The sequence below is a fragment of the Sturnira hondurensis genome, unplaced genomic scaffold (assembly GCF_014824575.4).
Source record: "Sturnira hondurensis isolate 20B ecotype Veracruz unplaced genomic scaffold, ASM1482457v3 Scaffold0004257, whole genome shotgun sequence".
NCBI classification, from domain to species: domain Eukaryota; kingdom Metazoa; phylum Chordata; class Mammalia; order Chiroptera; family Phyllostomidae; genus Sturnira; species Sturnira hondurensis.
The window spans coordinates 5,797,418-5,816,838 of record NW_028076888.1 but is presented as its reverse complement, the minus strand read 5'-3'; the positions used below and the strand labels follow the sequence as shown (position 1 = coordinate 5,816,838).

The 19,421-nt window shown below is 46.9% G+C and overlaps 1 protein-coding gene across 3 annotated transcripts in view; it reads left to right on the top strand.

Moving 5' to 3' along the window:
- UBE4B (ubiquitination factor E4B) overlaps window positions 1-19,421 on the top strand; it is a 105,659-nt gene that overhangs the window by 21,690 nt on the left and 64,548 nt on the right. For 2 of the 3 annotated variants that reach the window (XM_037045279.1, XM_037045277.1), the window contains exons 2-3: window positions 7,934-8,120; window positions 19,060-19,195. In XM_037045279.1, the coding sequence (XP_036901174.1) occupies window positions 7,934-8,120; window positions 19,060-19,195 (323 nt within the window). Of the gene's footprint in view, window positions 1-7,933; window positions 8,121-19,059; window positions 19,196-19,421 lie in introns of those variants that run through there. The other variant, XM_037045278.1, reaches the window with a different exon arrangement.

Here is a 19,421-nt window from a genome sequence, read left to right as displayed (position 1 = left end):
TGGGGAAGGCCCCATTTTAATGTCAGCTGTGAAGAAAGAACTGAAACAGTCAAGACAAGAAAAACTCTAGGAATGAGATTTCCTTATTGGTGTATTTGGGTTGACTTGTGGTTTAGGGCATAAATTGAGGAATTGGAAGTTCCTTTTTTATACTGTTGGTGTTTTCTCTCCGTGATGTCTTGGGAAACGAGAAAAATTTTAAGGATTTTTGCTTCACTTAAAAGATACTATACAAATCCTGTGTGCTTAGTGTGAAAGAATAGAGTTAAGCGAAGAGAAAAAAGTTGAATGATATTTTGGTATGTTGGGACTATTTTTAGTTTGTGCCCCATATATTCTGTTTGTGATAGAAGTGAGGTCACATCTCTTAATAGTCCAGTTACTTAGGCCTTTATCCCTGCAGTTGCTCAAAGCCATTCTCTTGGGACTCTCCTGTGCAGGTATTCCCAGGGCCCTCAGGTTGCTAAACCAGTTCCAAGCCGCCGCCACCATTGTAGAAAGTGGTCAGTCCACCCGAGGGTGTCGCTGCTGCGGGCAGCCCAGAGCACTGCCCACTGGAGGCTTTCTCTGCTGTGAACAGTGGGTCTTTACCGTGGGGAGTCGGGACAGGTTCTGCCAGTCGCCTGCCCCCAGTTCATGTCTCGCATGAACCTGCCTCTGCCCTTTACTCCACTCCATCTCCCTTGATAGTCCACAGTGTATTTCACAGAGTTTGAGTCTTCATTCCTTTTTAAAAACCTGTCAGTGGAGTGCTGGGGGTGGGGATTGGGAAATACCAGCACAGTGGAGATCTTTCTTCTTGGAAAACTTCCTTTCTTCCTTGAAGCCCATTGCAGTGAGTCGGGACACTTATGCAGTGTTTATATCACTGAGGACATCTGAAGTTAACATCTCAGGCGGAATTTGGCACCCAGAGTTAAAGCGACCTTATGTTTTACTGAAAGATAATGATAGTGTTATTCCATAGAATGTAAACTTTATGTGCAGTGCATTTTCTAACAGTTTTCACTTCTTTCATTCATGCAGCAGATATGGAGAGCACCTACTATGTGTGATGCACTGTGCTCTTCTAGGCACTGATGGGACATCAGGGGACAAAACTGGGAAAAGTCCTTGCCTTAAGAAACTTAGAGTAGGGGCAGTGAGTAAGCATCGCAGCACAAACGTCACACACGTGGGAGAGCTGTGAAGGCAGGAGTCGGAATTAGAGATGAGGGCGAGGGTTGTGTTCTCAGCGCTGTTAGGAAGGTACTGTTTTTATTCCCATTGCACAGATGCGGAAAACTGAAGCGACTTACCTTGACCCTACCAGCGTAGTAAGTAGTAATGGTTGGATTTGACTTTGAAGTCAAGCGTGGGCTCCTAAATTCAGCTGCCTCTAAAGGTAATGAAACTTAACTTCTAGCAAGTCCCCAGTGCTGGGGTTTGTGAAAATTTAGCCTCTCTTCCCCAGGCGTTGTGTGGCATCGGTGTGTGCGCACGGATGTGTGGTGGGTGTTAGAACACCACCTTGATTTCAGCGCCAGGCAGTGAACACAGCACTCGTGTAAGATCTTTTAATGTACACTGAATTAAAAAAATCTTTGTGGGCCCATTTCCAGTGGGCCTTGAAGGATAAGCAGGATTTATTTTTCAAATTACATCTTATTTGAAACATATTTAACACATACATTACGGAGAATAATATGAATGCCCATAGTTGTAAGTATACAACTCAGTGGAATTTCACAAAGGGGACACACCTGTGAGACTAGCATTCTGTTAAAAAGAAGACCAGTACCAGTACCCTAGGAGCACCCTCATGCCTGCCCGGGTCATCTTCCCTGTACCCCTCCCCCAGAAGTACTAGCATTATAGTTCATTTTTTCTTGTTTTTGAACTTTATATGGAATTGTGCAGTCTGTGTGTGGCTTCTTTTGCTCAGCATTGCGTGCCAGCCGAGTGCTTGCCAGAGCACAGCGTGGCCCTGTGGTTGCCCTCTGCGCTCCCGTGTGCACTGACGCCGCCGTTCATTTACCTCTGCCCGTGGTTCTTACATCACTCTTGCGTGCACCATCCTGTGTACTTGTAACACCTTCCCTTCCTGTGGAAGCTGTGAGTTAAACGTTGCCCATCGTCACAACAAGCCCGGCCAGGCGGGGGGGCCTCAGCACGCAGGTTTCCCGACCCATTTCAGGTCCTTTTCTCTCTGCTGAACCACATCCCTTGTCGGGTCTTAAAGGTGCCGCTGCTGGGCCCTAGAGTCTGTCTGTCTGCATTCTGTCCACACTTCGCACTTTGCTTCTCCATCATAATCCCTTGCCCCTCTCTTCCTGTAACCTACTTGCCTAGTGACACCCCAGCAGGGGTTAAGTCCAGCTTTCCGCACACTCTGCAGCCGTGAATCTGTTCATAGCTGGAGACAAACAGCCCGTCCGTTGAGTGGTTTCATTTTGAATTCATGACCACCAGTCTCAGGCAGTCATGAGCTTGCTCAGTGCTGCCTGGCAGTTCTCCTTCATTTCCTTAGTGTGTACATTCCCTCACTCTTCTGGATGACAACTTACACCGTATCTTTTCTCTTTAAACCCTTACCTCCTCCTTCCACACTCGCCTATCAGCGGATGCCCGTTTGCCATGTCACTGAGAAAATAAAGCCAGTAGTGTAACCGCTCTGCCGCCCTCACCGTCCCATCTAGTGCTGTCCCTCCTCTCTGGTGTCAGCAGACCTCCCTATCAGCCTGCAAGACCTGCAGCCTGGAAGTCATGTCAGCCCGCCTTTCTTGAATTCTCTGGTGGATTCTAGGAGGCCTGTCTCAGTTCTGGTTTCACCGCCTTTCCCCTTCAGCCGCTGGCGCGTGGTGCAGGACTTCAGGTCCTGGACTTCTTAGTCGCTGCCTGCATTCAGCCACCCAGGTGGTCTCATTCCCGTGGCCTTAAATGCCATCTGGAAGCTGCCAGCTCTCAGATTGTCATCCAGACCTGCCCTTGTCCTGCATATCAGATCAGTATCTACCCGACAGCTCCACCGGCCTGTTTAAATGTGTCTGAAAGAATGTTGTATCTCCACTCCCTCCATTCTTCTGGCCGTCTTCATCTCACACTGATCTGATAAACTGCTTCAGGCTCGAGATCTTGGTGTCATTTTTTCCCCTTCTCTGGTTCTGTCCTACGGGGCATCCAGTCCAGCAGCAAATCCCGTAGCTCTGTTTCGAAAGCATATCCCAAGTGGACCACTCAGCACGATCTCCACAGCTGCCCGCCCTGGACCAGGTCATCGCAGTAGCCGTCTGAGTGGTCTCCGCTCACTCCGGGCTCCCCTACAGTTGATTCTCCAGCACAGCCAAACCAAAAATTTGGAAATGTGAGTCAAATTATTTTCTGATCAAAACCCTTTGGTGGCTTCCCAGAGCCCGAGCTCTTATGTGGCCTTTGAGGCCCCTTCTCGTCTCTGAACTTACCTCCTGCTCCTCCTCCCCTTGCTCATTTTGCTGTCACCACACTGGTCTTCCTGACCTTGAACATGCCAAGCACAGTCCCACCACACTTCCCAGGTGCCCATGTGGCTGGCTTCCTCTTCTCCTTCAGGCGTTTTCGGATGCCTCTTGAGCCGAGAGGCTGTTCCGTCTCCCTCATACAGAAATTGTCGTGCCTGCCCTCTCCCCAGCATGCCCTGTTCTCCCTCCCCTCCTCTGTTTTCTCTCCCTCCTCCTCCTCTGGGTGCTCATAAGCACCTGGCCTCACTTCTGTTCCTCCGGCTCTTGTCCTTCGGCTTCTACTAGCATCTGAGCTCCAAGGGAGCGGAAGTGTTTCGTTTGCTGTGGCGCTCACCAAAGGCCTGTGGCATGTGTGAGGGGAGTCAGGACCAGAAGTCTGAAGCCTGCCTGGGCTCTGGGTGTTCAGTGGAGTGTTCTTGTGTGTGGTTTCAGTACTTTGCCCCCCGATCCATGTATTAGTTTCTCCCATTGTTCAGTGTGGACAGAGCTGTATGTGCCTGGCACTGTGCTCAAAGCTAGGGATGTAACTGAGCAGGACAGGCACAGTTTTCTCATGGAGCTTCCCCTCCACCAGGGAAACAAGAAGTCCGACAGTGAGCAAGGAAGATAAGATTTTCGCAGAGCATGAGGCATGCTCGAAGAATGTGAACAGAGGGCCCTAAAGTCAGGGAGTGTGGCGGGAGGGCTGTGCTGGAGACTGTGGTCAGGGATATCCTGAAATTTGAGCTTGAGGGTGGAAGGAAGAACCAGCCATGTGGAGAATTAGAGAAAGTGCTCCTAGGCTAAAGGAGTTGCAAGTGGCCAGCGATAAGACAGAGCTTAAGAGGTTGGAGGAAGTGCCAGAGGGCCAGTGTGGCTGCCGCCTGGGAGGGGCGCCCGGAGGCTGGAGAGGCGGCCGGGGGCTCTGGAGGACGCACCGAGGACTTCCCTTCCAGGTGCAGTGCAAAGCCATTGACGGTTTCAGGGGAGAGTGACGTGTTTTTAGAGAATTCCCGTGACTGCTGTGCAGAGAATGAGTCACTTGGGACTTTATTCTGTACTTAGATTTGGAAAATCTCTCCAGCCCCCGGCAACCACGATTTTGCTTTCTGTCTCTGTGCCGTCACCTAGTTCAGGTACCTTGTGTAAGTGAAGTCTTGCAATATTGGCCTTTTTGTGGCTGGCTTCTTTCACACAATATTAGGTGGACCAGAAGGTCGGTTTGTTTTATTCTGTAAGATGGCTCTTATCCTATCAGCGTGCATTTTTAAAAAATGGATCAAATTGGTGAATTTTCATGTAGCCATTTTAATATTGAAGGTAGAAGAAACAGCAACAGTTTGGCATATTATGCTTTAGTATTTCAAGAAAGGTAAAAATGCAACCGAAATGCAAAAAGAGACTTGTGCAGGGTATGGAGAAGGTGCTGCGACTGACGGAACGTGTCAAAAGTGGTTTGTGAGTGTCAGGCTGGAGGCTTCTCTCGGGACGATGCTTCACAGTCAGGTGGACCAGCGATCAAAGTGAGACATTAATTGAAAACAATTGATGTTATACCACACAGGAGAGAGCCAACATACTCAAAATACCCAAAGCAATAAAGTTATTGGTGAAAATGAGAAATATGCCTTTTATTTTATGAAAAAAGCAAAGTAGACTTTTTGGCCAACCCAATGTAATGTCCTCAGAGTTCACCATATTGTAGCTTATGTCAGAATTCCCTGCCTTTTTAAGGTGAATAATATTCCATTTTATGTGTCTGCCACATTTTCTTTATCCATTAATGGGCACTTGGGTCCCATCCACCTCATGGTGATTGGGAGTGACGCTGCTGTGAACACAGACGGACAAATATCTGTTTGAGGTCCTGCTTCCCTTTTGGGGGTGTGTGTGTATCTAGAATTGGAGTTACCGGGTCCTGTGGTGATTCTGTCATTAATGTTTTGAGGAACTGCCCCAGCGGTTTCCACAGTGGCTGCACCATTTTACTTCCCACCAACAGTGCTCCCGAGTTCCAGCTTCTCCACATACTTGCTAACACTTGTTTTCCATGTTTTTAAATTTTTTTAAATTTATTTTTTTAAATTTAATTCTTATTCAAGTACAGTTTTCTGTTTTATATTCCCCGCCCTGCCCCCCGCCCGTTTTCCATGTTTTTCATAGTAGCCATCCTTATGGGTGCCAGGTGCCATCTCATTGTGGTTTCGATTTGCATTTCAGAAACCTGAACCTTTGAAAGTGTGCACAGGGAGGAATGTGGGGTCTCTGTCTTTACCAGCCGAGCGGACCCTGGTAGGTCCTTTTCAGGTCCTGGCGAGGGTGGATGGCGGCCCGGACAGCGTGGTGGCCGAGGAGCCAGAGAAGAGGGTGGACTCAGGATTGAGGGACAGACACCTTGTCTGTGTTTGAGGCGGTGAGGGGAATGGAGCGAGCAGTGAACGCAGATCACGGGTCTCCGGCTTTAAGAACTGGGTTGAGAATAGGTTGGGATGAGAGTTTCTGGTCCACCCTTAAGTGTTTAGGAGAGAAACACTTCGTTCATTTCTTTCCGGGCATTTTCCATCACAGTATGGTTCTCCCCGGCTAATTTGTGATGCCTTTCACTTCTCCCCTCTGTGGAGCTCAGGTCAGCGAGCGCAGAGCCCCTGGACCGGCCGGGTGTCTGCCGCGCCCCACGGGAGGGCAGGGGAGGGGCGGCTGGCATAGGGCTCCGCGCAGGGCTCGCTCCCAGGACGCCTTCCCACCCCTGCCTCCCATCCCTGCCGAGCAGTGAGGGGCCGGTGGGCTTTGTCTGTTGCTAGTTACCGTATCAGAAGTGAAAACTGAGAAACTAAAAAAAATATTAATACTGTAAAAATAAGAAAAACCATTGTATGTTAATAAGACCATATTTTTAATGGAAATAACTACATTTTCCAGAACAAACCAGTTTAATGAATGACGTTATTTTTGCTTTTTCCAATCTTTTTATTGTCTGAATTCAGAGAAGACAACTCAGTTCTGTTAACTTTGTTATTTAAAGAAGTTGCAGCATCACGTGTGACGTGGCCTCTGGCAAGCCCCACTGGACGCTTGTGAGAGAACGAGAGTGAAAAGGCAGATGTCTTCGTGTTGTTGAAAAACAGTTTTGGCTTCACAGGCCCTCTGAAAAGGCCCTGGAGGACCCCCGCCCTGCCCCCCGCGCCGAAGGTCCCAGACTGTTGGTTCAGTGGTTAAGAGCACAGACATCGGGGCCAAATTGTATGGGTTCAAATCCCAGCTCTGCCAGTTGCTCATTAGGCAAGACATCTAACCTCCCCATGCCTCAGTTTGCTCATATATAAAATGGACATAATATAAATAGGTTATTATGAGGATTAAATGAATGCGTATTTGTAAAGTTGTTAGAACATTGCTAGAAGATAGTTATGTGCTACAATAGTGTTTAGTAAATAAATACGACCCAATTCTTTCCTTCAGAGGGTTTAATCTGGTCAAGTAGGTAAACAACCACACAGCTTCAGGCATTCATATACCCTCCTTGTCGGGCGTCTGTGCAGACGGGTTCCCAGGAGGGGCTTCTGAACTTTGAGGCCAAGAACGTGATATTCTTGGTCGTCCGAACAATAAAGGAGAAGATTTTCTGCCATGTTAGAATGACAGGTAGATTCTTCTGCAGATGAGGTCCATCCCTGCTGGCACTGGTCATGACTGAAGCTGTCATCTGCTCTGTTTACAATGGCAGGAGTGTGAGCAGCCTGGTTGGTTCGCCCCTGGTCTGGGATGGCAGGTGGTCGGTGAGCTGTGACTGACTGGTTGTGGGCTTAATGACTCTCAGAATGTGGGGGGAAACAGTTCTTCGATGCCCTGGGATTTTGTGGTACATATTTGTAATCACTTCGTAACTCGGGGATGTTAGTATAAGGAAGAAGTCATAGATTGTATTTTTATTTTTATTGCTCTTGAAAATGATAGTAACATTTATGTCTTAGTATAACTTCTGTTACTTTTTGTCATTGTTTTAGTGAATTGAATTGGGTGTTTATTTTTACTATCACCCATTTAAAATGGCCGATTTAGGTGGTTTTATTGAAAACACAAACTTGAGTGTGTTTAAAAGTATGGTATGCTAATTGTAAGTTCACAGTATCAGTCAAGAAGGTGTGATAAAAGATAAGATGATTAAGGCAGTTGAGATTCGGTTTTTATTTGTGTGTGTGTGAGAAAATGTGTTTATTCTCTCTCCACATCTAATTTGAATTTTGATTTGGGGTAGAATTTAGGATTTAAAATAATTTTTAAGATGCACTTTGAAATAGTGAAGTGTGGTAGCTTGCAAAAATACTGTTCACCAAGCATTTCTGGTCTCGAATGGGTGCTTTTTTCTCCAGGCAGATTGAGTTGTTCAGCCCTGGCGCGGTTATTGATCACGTTAACGTTGCTCTTGGGCAGACTGGTGTTTCTGCTCTGTGCTCACGGCCCGTCCTCTCTCCTTGTAGATCCGACGGAGGCGCCTTGCTCGACTTGCTGGTGGGCAGACCTCACAACCGACCACCCCGCTCGCCTCCCCGCAGAGGGAGAGCCCGCCGGGGCCTCCCATCGCGGCATCAGCCCCGGGCCCCTCCCAGAGTCTTGGTCTCAACGTCCACAACATGACCCCAGCTACCTCCCCAGTCGGTGCATCAGGTAAGCCTTCTCTTCACACCTGGGCGTGTTTATAATTCTAACCGTAGCTTTTTATTATTAAGGTTACAGTTGTGACATTTCCACAACAGTAAAATAAATTGAATGGCAACTTTTTAAAATCCTACGAGCAGTAGTTCAAAGTAAGATTATTACAGCGTATTTTGTTAATGCCTGTGAGGTCTGTCCAGAAGGTATCCAGCCATGTACTATGAAAAAGAGACACATTTATTGGAGAAGATACAAGATACAAGCAACACTGTACGTAAGACAATGATCCTCAGTTCCCTTCAAAGTAGGCACTTTGGGACCTCACATAGTTCTCCCAGTTGCCATCCGCTGCCCTGTCCTGTTTTCCTGAATTTCATCAGCAGTCTGAAATTTCTTTCCTTTCAAAGGTGATTTTAGTTTTGGAAAAAGCCAGAAGTCACAGGGAGCCAAATCTGGGCTATAGGGGGGCTGAGTCACCTGGGTGAGCTGAGTGGCAAAAAATCACCTGTTTTGCCAAAAGACTCTACATGAGATGTGCTGCATGAGCAGACACATAGTCGTGATGAAGTTGCCCGTCACCAGTTGCCGATACCTTCGGCCACCTGAGTCATCCAAATAGTTTCCGAGGAAGAATGTTCAAGGTTAGTGCAAAATTTGATGCAGATTTGTTGCTCTACTCACTCGGTCATTTTGAATGTAACAGCTGCGCAGTGCACACGCTCACTCAGTGGCGTCTTCCACCTCCACTGACTAGTACAGTGAAGTCGTCACTGTTCATATGTGCACATTCCATCCAATCTCCTTGACTGCCAGGTTACACGGATGTCATGCAAACCGTTCTTATTATATTAAAAAAGGCTTGACTTTTTCCACACAGATATTATATTCATTTTGATAGTGATCTGTTAAGATTGTTTCCTTCCCATAACTTACCTTTTTGTCTGAACTGGGTCAGGTCTTATCTTTGGCTTTGCTGATTTGATGAGTTTGGTTGATGCTTTTCTTTTAAGATAAAATGACCTGAAAATGCGAGATTAAAGTAATGGTCAGGGTGACAAGCCTGTAATTACAGACTTTGTTTTCCTTGTACATCGACAGAGTTCTTTCTGAATTTTCAGGGTATGAAAGTCTACCTGGTATGATGTTTTAAGGCTATCCCACTAACAATTATTTGACCATCATAAAAGTTTATTTATAATTAATGAGCCTATGGTTGATATCTAGGAGTATCTTTGTTGGGAAATGATATTAATTCACACTTTTTATTTGAAAATATCTGTTCTTTCTTTAAGTGAACATTTCTATCAAACAATAATTTTACTATTGTAATAATTATTGTACATACTTAAGACTCTAATTATGAAAATGCAGGAGCTAAGAGACCTGTGTTGGTTGTCACGCCATCTAGTAACGAACTGAACATGCAGTTTTTCATTCTGCAGTCACTGAATGCGCTCTCCCTTTGTCCCCTTCTGAGTAACCCGTCTTGGTCTAGGCTGACTTGTCAATTGAAAGTGTTTACAGAGCTTCTGTTGCTGTAACTTGTTCCACATCATTGTAGCTTCCTTCCCATGTACATATAAATGCTGATGCATAATTCCATTAATCGTAATAGTGAGAGAAGTCGGGCCAAAACATCAGGTAGTGATAAACAGTGCCTTGGCCAGAAGTGCCTCCTCTGCATGTGCCTTTGAGAAGCTGAGCTGGTCCTCGGTAGGGGAAGGGCTCAGGATTCCAGCCGTGAGTTACTTTTGCCTCGGAGACCGTGCTGCCCCGTGGCTGTGCCCTGCCTGGAGCGCCGGAACTCGCTGGAACTCGTCCAGGGAGACCTGGTAGGACGGGGAATCTCTGTGCATCAGCAGAGGTCAGACAGGAGACCCAGAACTCGGTGTGCTCCTGGCCAGCCCCTGCACACTTCTGGCCACTGTAGGCTGGCTGGCTGTTGGGGACCACCAGGGCATGTCAGCATCCCCTTCGTGCAGTGGAACGGAGTGAGAGAAAAACCCGGAACTGTGCTGTCTGTCCCATTTCAGATTCATGATCAAAACTCAAGGGGACCCTTCAGTGGTAGGCAGTCGTGCCGTATTTCCTGGTCTCCTCTCCGGCTCCGCTCCGTATTCCGTTCCTTCTCCAGTCTGCAGCCTCACTGTGCACGCACACCCTGCGCGAGGGCCCGCCTCCGCTTCATGGAGGAAACATGCGGCAGAAGAGGCCTCCTGAAGCTCTCATCCTTGATCCCCTACCTGCCTGGATGTGCGGCCAGTGCTTGTTACGCTCGCACTGTCCTGCCCTTGTCACAGGCCATACCCTAGGCCCCAGCTCCTGTCACCTGCCCAGAGCCGTTGCCCCAGCTGTCTCATCTCTCCTGCTTTGTCAGGTTTTCCAGCTTAAGTGGAAAACTTTTATTTTTTTTAACAGCCATTATACATGCTGTACCTCTCCCATCAGGGTCTCTGCCACAGCTGTTCCTCTTTTCCCCATGACTCAAAAGCAGCCACAGACAATATGTAGATGAAGGAGCATGGCTGTGTTCCAATAAAACTTTATTTACAAAAACAGGCAGTGGACCAGCTTGCTGGCCCCTGTTCTAGATCCATCCGCAGCCTCACTAGATTCTCACCACCTCTCCTCATTTCGCCTGTCCTGCTGCCACCTGGCTCAGGGCACCAGCCTATCTTGCCCGGGTTGCTGGAGCGGCCTCCTCACTGGTCCCCCAGGCCCACCCTGGCTTCATGGGAGTGTGTTCTCAGGGTCAAGCCAGTGGATCCCACCAAAACATCAGTACAACACCATGTGATGGCAATGCCAGTTTTGACAGCAGGCTGGTTAGGTTGCTGTCACACACCAGCAAAGACTCGGACAACTCTAAGTGGTTAGTTCCCGGCAGTGCACTCCTATGCTGTGAAACCCTAACTACTAGTCCCACAGTCACCGTTATTCATAATCACAAATAGGTAGATATTACTGGCCATGTTCTTGGCAGGTTGGATCAGCAAATTTGCATAAATTTATTAAGTAAAGAAGTATAAACAGAACAAAACAGGAAGCAGACCCCTCACAAGGCAGATCACGTCAGTTCCTGTTCATAGCTGCACCCTGGTTCCCTGCCCCACCCAGAATGGACGTCGGAGCCCTCGCTGTGGCCTGGGCTGTGTGCGAGCTGACCCTGCTGTGCCGCGGCCTCCTCTCTCACCTCCCTTCTCACTCCATCTGCTCCAGCCATACTGGCTTCTCCGCTGTTCTGGAACATTCCAGGCATGATCCCTATCTGGGGCCTTTGTATTGGCTGTTTATGTGCCTGGAACGTTCATACCATGAAATCCACAAGGCTGTCTCGCTTAACTCTTCAGATGTCGGTTGCTTTCTCAGTGACATGGCCCTTGGCCGCCCCAGCTGCAAGCACAGCCTCTGTCCCATGTGGATGCCTTTCCTTGAGCTCTTATCACCAGCGAACCCAGCACACCTGCTACCTGTGTGTCCTGTTGCCCCGCCTCCCCTGCTGGAGCGTGAGCCCCATGGGGCGGGGACTGGAGTCCATTCCATTCTCTGCTCTGTCCCCCAACCCAGGCCTTCAGCAGTGCCTGGCGCACCATGGGCACTGAAGAAAGACCTGCTCAATTGACACATGGGTCACGAGAGAAAATGACCAAGAACACATAAGCACGTGTAGCTTAAAGAAAAGAAATCTCAAAGGGATGTGAGGCCCTGGCTGTGCAGCACACCAAGGGTGTGGGTTCAGTCCCTGGTCAGGGCACACACAAGAATCTACTCATGAATGCATGAGTAGATGAATAAGTAGAATGACAAATTGATGTTTCTCTCTCTGTCTCTCAAGTTAATAAAAACTTTTTTTAAAAAAGGTTAAGTCTTAAAAAAAACAAAGGATATGATGGCTTTTCATTGGAAAATGTGACAAGTTGCCATGAGGAAGATACGGCTTCTGTCCTCCATGGTGGGCGTAGGGCCAGTGGGTCGATTTATTATCCACCGAGTGTGAAGGATAGATTTCTGTTGTGGAATCAAGAAGTGCTTTCTGACAGACGGACACGGTTTGGGCTGCTGCCCGAGGTGAGGAGTCCCTCTTCCCGCAGTGACGTGCAGACCCCGCAGGCGTCTCAGTCGACAGGCTTTCAGATGCAGGGAACTAGGACCAGGGCCAAGGGCTGGGAGGCTGTGCTGAGTCCTGCGAGCTGGCCCTCCTGCCTGTGGTTCCAGTGTCTTGCAGCGCCCTCGGCTTCTCAAAACACATGTTTAAATGCATGTGCTAAAACTTGTAGGATTAGCAGGGAAACCAGTTACACAGAAATACGGGGTGGACACAGGTGGGTTTACAGTTGTTTGTGTGTAAATAATGCAAGTTAATACTAGCACAAGAATAAGCTGTGTTTCACGTACTCACAAGTGTAAATCTACTTTTGCTCCACCCTGTGTATTTATCAAAATATTTTTAAAGGTTGTCATACAATAATTTATGTGCTTCTTTATTAAATGCTTTAAATAAAAGATCTAGCAGCTAATCAAGTAGCTACTGTAATTTCGACCTCTGAGTGCTGCCTCCGTCTGTGGTGCATGACCTCCGCCCTGGGGCAGAAGTGAACATCAGGACCTGTTTGGAACCTGTGAGAAGCCAAATGATATGTTTGCCTCTGGGCTGGTTCTGGGACCTGGGTTACAAACATTTCTTCTGTCTGCTGGTCTCTAATATACTTAATCATACCTTGGCCCAAGTTCTTCTTAAATGTTGTGTTTGCAAGTGGTCTTTACCCTGCTTCCCATTCATGCATTTGAGAACTTGTTCAGTGCCCTCTGTTTGCCAGGCGGTAGGAGCTAGGACGCAGGGAGGGGCGGCACTCACTGGCGGGGAGGGGGGGCACCCTCCCGCAGGAGGAAGTGGGCTGGGGAAGGGCTCCCCGTGCTGGCTCCAGTTGTCACTGGCCCAGGCTTGTGCCTCTGGTAGGTGATTTGGAGGGAGAATTTTCACCCAGATATTTATCTGATTAAAAATTTTGCCTTTAAAGAAAAACAGGATTATTACTTTTGAAAACAGGTAATATCAATGGCTCATGTACTATCCCATTAGGGTTGGTTATTCTTATCCCTCCAGATTGGTGTGATATATTATCTGCTTTACATTTTAGCTTATGTTGGTTGTTACCAGTGACCTCTTGAACACTGTAAATCCACGTGGCCGTGATTCAGTTTGTATTCATTTAACTCCTCCTGCATGTTTACTGGGTTCTTCTCTGGGCAACGTTGCTTGTAGACTAGTGAGAGAAAACAAACGATTTTTTTATTAAACCATAAAATCTATCAGGTGGTGATAATTTTTGTAGCGAAAACTAGAGAATTACTTTGGAGTAAGCATTGCTCGGGCAGGAAGGTGTTGCTATTTAAAATAAGACATTCCACTGTGGACCTCATTAAGAAGGTGACTTTCTTCTTCCCCAGCTTCACCCAAGGTCATTTTTCCATTCCTTTTAGAGAGGGGGAGGGGGAGAGAGTAACACTGATGTAGGGGAGGAATGTCAGAAACATCAGTTGGTTGCCTCCCCTACATACCCAGACCGGGGGTTGAGCCCGAGACCTTGCGCTGTACGTGATGACACTCCAACCAGCTGAGCCACCAGCCATTTTAGCAGGAGCCTGGGTGAATCAAGGGAGCAAACCAAGTGGGTCTCTGCAGGGTGGCCTTTCAGACGGCAGGGACAGTGGATGCAGAGGTCCTGGGCAGGAAACGAGCGTGGCGACGGTTGACGCAAGGCCTGCAGGGGGCCTTCAGCCTCACTTTCCTTCTGCAGTTTGATAGGAGACACCATTTCCACGTCGCAGTACGTATGTAGGAGTTTCAACGAAAATCAGAGTCATTCTTTTTTATAGTACGTTGTCTTTGGCTAAGAGTGCTGTCGGGGTGACAGTCAAATTATAGCTTTTGTCCTATCAGTTGATGGCTCATTCTGTGTTAAAATCTTTTTTCTTCTTCAGAAAGGAAGAAGCCGTATTTTTCCCACTGGGTTCAGGGTTCACTAACAGCATCCTTCCCTTCCGATGCTGCAGCTTGGAGTTTGGGAAGCCTCCCCAAATCCCAGGTGTATAAAGTGGCTACGTATTAGATATGAAAGGTATTGAGATGTGGTAACCGTTTTTACGGAATGCAAAGCCCAGCTGTACATGTATGTGTTGTTTTTGTACTACAAGAGGTAGAGTATAATTTACAATTGCTCGTTCATTCTGAATTTTTTAAGCAAGCATCGTTGTAAATCTAGAAGCATCTGTAGATCACCAGGAATCACCCTTTGTGTGATCGCTTGAACTGGTGGGTTGGGGAGAGAGGTCGCTGAACTGAAGGCTGGTAGAATAAGTTCGCCTCTGTTCGTGTCTGGTCCCGAGACAGGCTGAGAATGGGGTAGGCCGGGTCGAGTCTTAACGGAGACTAATCTGCCCTTTAAACCCGGGGCTTTGCCCTTGTGTCTCGTTCCGTTCTTAGTGGGCCCACGTAGGTGTGTCAGTCCGGTTTATAAACTTTCGTGTTAGTTGTTTCAGTGGAACCTCACACTAGGGCAGTGAAGGAGGCTGCACAAAGGCTAGTAGTCTGAGTTTATACGTGAAGATGTTAAGCGACTTGCTCGAGGTCACATAACTAGAGATCGTGGGACCAGGGTTCTAGTCCTAGACGTTGGTAAAATAAACATTTATTTCGGTGATCCCAAAAGTTACACAATTTTTTTTATTGATAGAAGAGTTACAAAGGTAGTGGAGAGGCCTTCCACGTGCCCTTCACCCACTTTCCCACGTGCTAATATCTGGCGCATTTGTCAACACTAAGAAATTGGCCGTGGTTATTCCTGCTCCACTAAAACTAAACGTGAGACTCCTGCTCCCCTTGGTCCGTGGCATCGCTCAGTCTTCTGTGTTTTGTTATCTGGACATTTCGAAGGGTCCTTTGTAGAGAATCCCTGCGTTTGGCTTTGTCCAGTGTCTGTCTTGTGTTAGACGGGGGCGGGGGAGGCAGCCGGCGCCCAGAGAAGCGTCTTTCCCCCCACATCTGCGGGTGCACGCCGCCCGCCCGGCAGCCCTGGCGTTGCTGACCCTCACCGCGTGGGCAAGCTGGTGTTCACCGGGTCTTTCCACTGCGAAGTTAGGGTTTCCCTCTCCTACGCTCGGTTCTTTCTGTTGGGTCAAGGTACTGAGTTCAGCCACTCAGGCTGTGGCTTTACCTCCCGGCGGGGAGAGCATCTACACACATTATTTGGAGTAAATTCTTCTGGAAGGAGTGTTCATCTCTTTCCCCCAGTTATTTGTTTACTCCTTACTTATGTCGGTATGAACTCATGTATATTTATTTTATGCTTTGAGTTATAACCCAAATAATGATAATGTTTGTTTTCCCCAATGATTCCAGCTTTGGCCCCTGGGAGCTTTTTCAGGCTGACGCCTCTGTCTGGCCGACATGCGCGTGCTTTGGTTCTTTCAAGCGTGTTTTTCTGGCACTGTGAGATATTCCAGGCTCATCTTGCATTTCCCGGCCCGGCCCTCGGAGCAGCCATTTCTCCAAGGAGCAGCCTCAGCCTCTGACTCCAGCGCGTGCTTCTTGTACAAGCCCCGCCTTGACACTGAGAGGAGGGACGGTCCGTCTCGTAAAAACAAAGATGGAAGCAGTTTCCTAATTTAGGTTGTCCATTTCATTACCCCAGTATTTTAGATAGCACTGTTTTCTCTACAGGTTTGAAATTTCATTTTATTTGTGTTTATTCCCAAGAACAAAGTGCTTTCACCAGGAAATGAGCTGCCAGCCAAATACGTTAGTCTGTTATGTTCATTAGAAGTAGCGTTGAGGGGTGAGGTTTGGTATTGGCCCAAGAAAATGCAGGGGTATTTTGTATCTTCCATGGATGCTAACCCTTTAGCTTAGTCCATGGTTCAAGAGGTTTAGAATTTTGAGTATTAGTAGAATGAATAGTTCCTTTTATAACAATGTCTTTGGAAGTTTTGTTTTTGTTATCTTAGGATGCACACAGCATAGCTTTGGTTAAGTAGCTGTGATGGAGAAGCTGCTCAGCGTTTGGGGGAGCGGGGAGAGCGGCCTTTTCTTCAGTGTCGAGCACCAGTTTTTTATTCCTTGTTTCCGACTTGCAGAAGGTCTTCAGGTTCTTATGCTTTGTCAGTCTCAGTATTCCCATCTGAAAAACAAGAGGCTTGGACAAGATCTTTCAAGTCAGCCCCTTGCCTCCTTTTTAAAATAGCGTGATTAGGTCTCACGGCCTGCTTTGCCATTCTCGCCCTTCTCACACCAGCGCTGCGCATTTAAGTGCGTGTGTGTGTGCGTGTGAGTGCGTGTGCGTGCGTGTGAAACACGATGAGAGGCCCGAGTTGCAGCTGAACAATGAGCGTTGGTCCTGCTTCAGACCCAAAAGGGATGTCATTCAGGAAATACTTCACTGCTAAGAGGAAAGTCTTGCAGAAAAAAAAAAATCTTTATTTAAAAAAAAAATTCTGGCCTTCCCACACGGAAAGCACAATGTACCTTGAACAGGCTCTTATTAGTCATAAAAGTTTGGAAAGCCGCCATCCTGAAAGCTGTAATTCATGTTTTATTAAGCAGACATACTTCGTCCATTCTTTGTAACATATGCCCTCAGTTTTTAAAAATTTGTTTTTAATTTGATATGAAGAGATTTTACTCCTTTTCTAAAAGAGGATGTGAGTCTTGTCTGAGTTCTGATTCTTTGCTGTGTGGCTTTAGGGACGTGAAGGGGGAGGAGGTCTGCTGTGGCCTGGCTTCCTGGCGCTGATTCCTCAAGTTCGGGTGGGAGAGGGTGAGGGCGAGGGCGTGCGTGCGGTTTGAGAACAAAGTGGTGTTTTGTACAAGCGCTTTAATTTGTTTTTACGCATGATACGTAATTCGTATTGATTCTAAATAAAGTCAGAACATCTGCTTTCTAGGTTTCAGGAAGGAGAGGGTCCCATGGTTTGTAGGGATTGAGGAGCACGGGGGTGCATACCTAGTTCTGGGGGCAGTTGTCCCACTTGACCCAGAACGTGAGGGTCACACGGAGAGGTCAGGAAAAAGAGAGTTCCGGGGACGGCCTTACATCTTGTGAAAATAGTGCAAATGCAGTGCACTGGCCTGCGGGGCACTCTGACATGGTGTCACTGGAGGCTGTTTGACACCCAGAATAGCTGTAGTGTGCTGTGTTGAAAACACAGTTTTACAAACAAGTTATTACAGTTATCAGTTTAATTTTAGAGTTGGTTTTGTCAGGTAGACATTTGTAAACTGCTTGATTGCTATCCCATGGAAATTGTTGGACTTTATTATTGATTCATTTTCATTAAAAGTTTTTCAGACCTTTCATTGTGATAGGTAAACTAGTATTCTCCTGAGGACATTATTGGCACTCTGATATCTGATCGTTCAGTAAACATCTGTGGAAAACTTACTTTGCACTGCCCGTCTTGAGTTACTGTAAAGTTTTACTGTCCTCCACAGGCTTCCTCAGGGTCTTCCCACATTACGTGTTTTCTGTGTGTCACTTGAACTTCAGGGTCCCCACATTACGTGTTTTCTGTGTGTCACTTGAACTTCAGGGCCTTCCCGCATTACGAGTTTTCTGTGTGTCACTTGAACTTCAGGGTCTTCCCACATTACGAGTTTTCTGTGTGTCACTTGAACTTCAGGGTTTCCCTGCTTTACATGTTTTCTGTGTGTCACTTGAACTTCAGGGTCCCCACATTATGTGTTTTCTGTGTGTCACTTGAACTTCAGGGCCTTCCCACATTACGAGTTTTCTGTGTGTCACTTGAACTTCAGGGTCTTCCCATATTAAGTGTTTTCTGTGTGTCACTTGAGTCTACTTAGAAATACTGAGAATTTACTTTCTTTCTTTTTTTTTCTCTTCAAACTCTTTTTAAAATTTAGTTTCTTTTCCTTCATGAGTACAGAAGTTTTAGTAAACCGGTGTGTGTTAAAACCCGCTCTCGGGAGCGGTCACTGTCTTGCGGTGTTCTTCACTGCAGAGACATCAGGGGCGGCAGGGTCCCTTTCTTGGATGTGGAGTGATGAAAATGTCATCGTCTTGGTGGTTCCAACTACACCTGGTACTGCAGGTGGTTTCATCTTTGGTTTTTAAAAGCATAAGACTCACTTTCCTTCCTGCAACGTAGGAATGTAGTTTTAGAAGCAATTGTAAAGGTCTGGGTATTCATGCCATTGAAGTAAGTTTTTAAATTCTTTGAAAAGCATGGTTGTAAGGGCCGCGAAGGGAACGCTCATGAGTCTGCACTTGGCCGTGGCTCACGTCCGTGAGCTCAGTGAGGGCGAGGGCAGCACCGGGGTTTTCATTTCGCCAGCTCTCTCGGACGCCGTGTCCACTCAGTCACTGGGCTGATCTGTAGGATGTAGCTTAGATTGGTCTGTTTGCATGTTTTCAGCCTTTTGTTATGAAATTTTTAACCATACTGCAGAGTCGAAAAAATGTTGCAGTTTATAGAACATCTGTATATCTATCATCTACGTCCTTCCATCACCACTTGAGTACATGTGCTTTGTCACACATCTCCCAGTCTATTATGTTTGTCTCTATACACACTCATTAATGTATCTTATTTTTGGTACGTTTCAAGGGTTTTTCTGGCCTGTTATGGAGGCTGATGTGTATTCCAAGATCATTGTGTAAATTGGTAAAAGAGAAGGTGATGAGGAATCAGTTGTAGATATTAGATGTGACTCTGTTACTGACCTCATATGACATATATTGGTAAGTTAGGATTTCTTGCCAGTGTTCCTATGATTTTAATGCTACTTTTGCATTTAATGTAATCTCTGATAGAAATTGTTTAGTTGCTGACTGTGACAATGGTATGTATGCCCACCAGGTATGTTTGCCGCTGTCGTTACAAATAACTGCAGCTTCCTTTCACATGCGACACCATCTTTCGTGTCTTTTCTGATCAGGAGTAGCCCATCGAAGCCAGAGCAGCGAAGGAGTCAGCTCTCTCAGCAGCTCGCCCTCCAATAGCCTTGAAACACAGTCCCAGTCTCTCTCACGTTCCCAGAGCATGGATATCGATGGTGTCTCTTGTGAGAAAAGGTAAAGTAAGCCATTTTCCAATAAGCTGTTTTGTCTATGGAAAAGGAAAGACCTGTTCACTGTAGTCTCTCATCCGTTAGTCTTGAGTGCAAGCCCAGAGGCCTGCGCCGATCCACAGCAAATCACAGCCAATTCATTGAGCTTAAAGGTCTTTGCATTGCTCCTGAGTGTTCTGTAAACCATTTTATGTTTCTGCTGCTGAAATGTCTTTTTGTGAAATAATGGT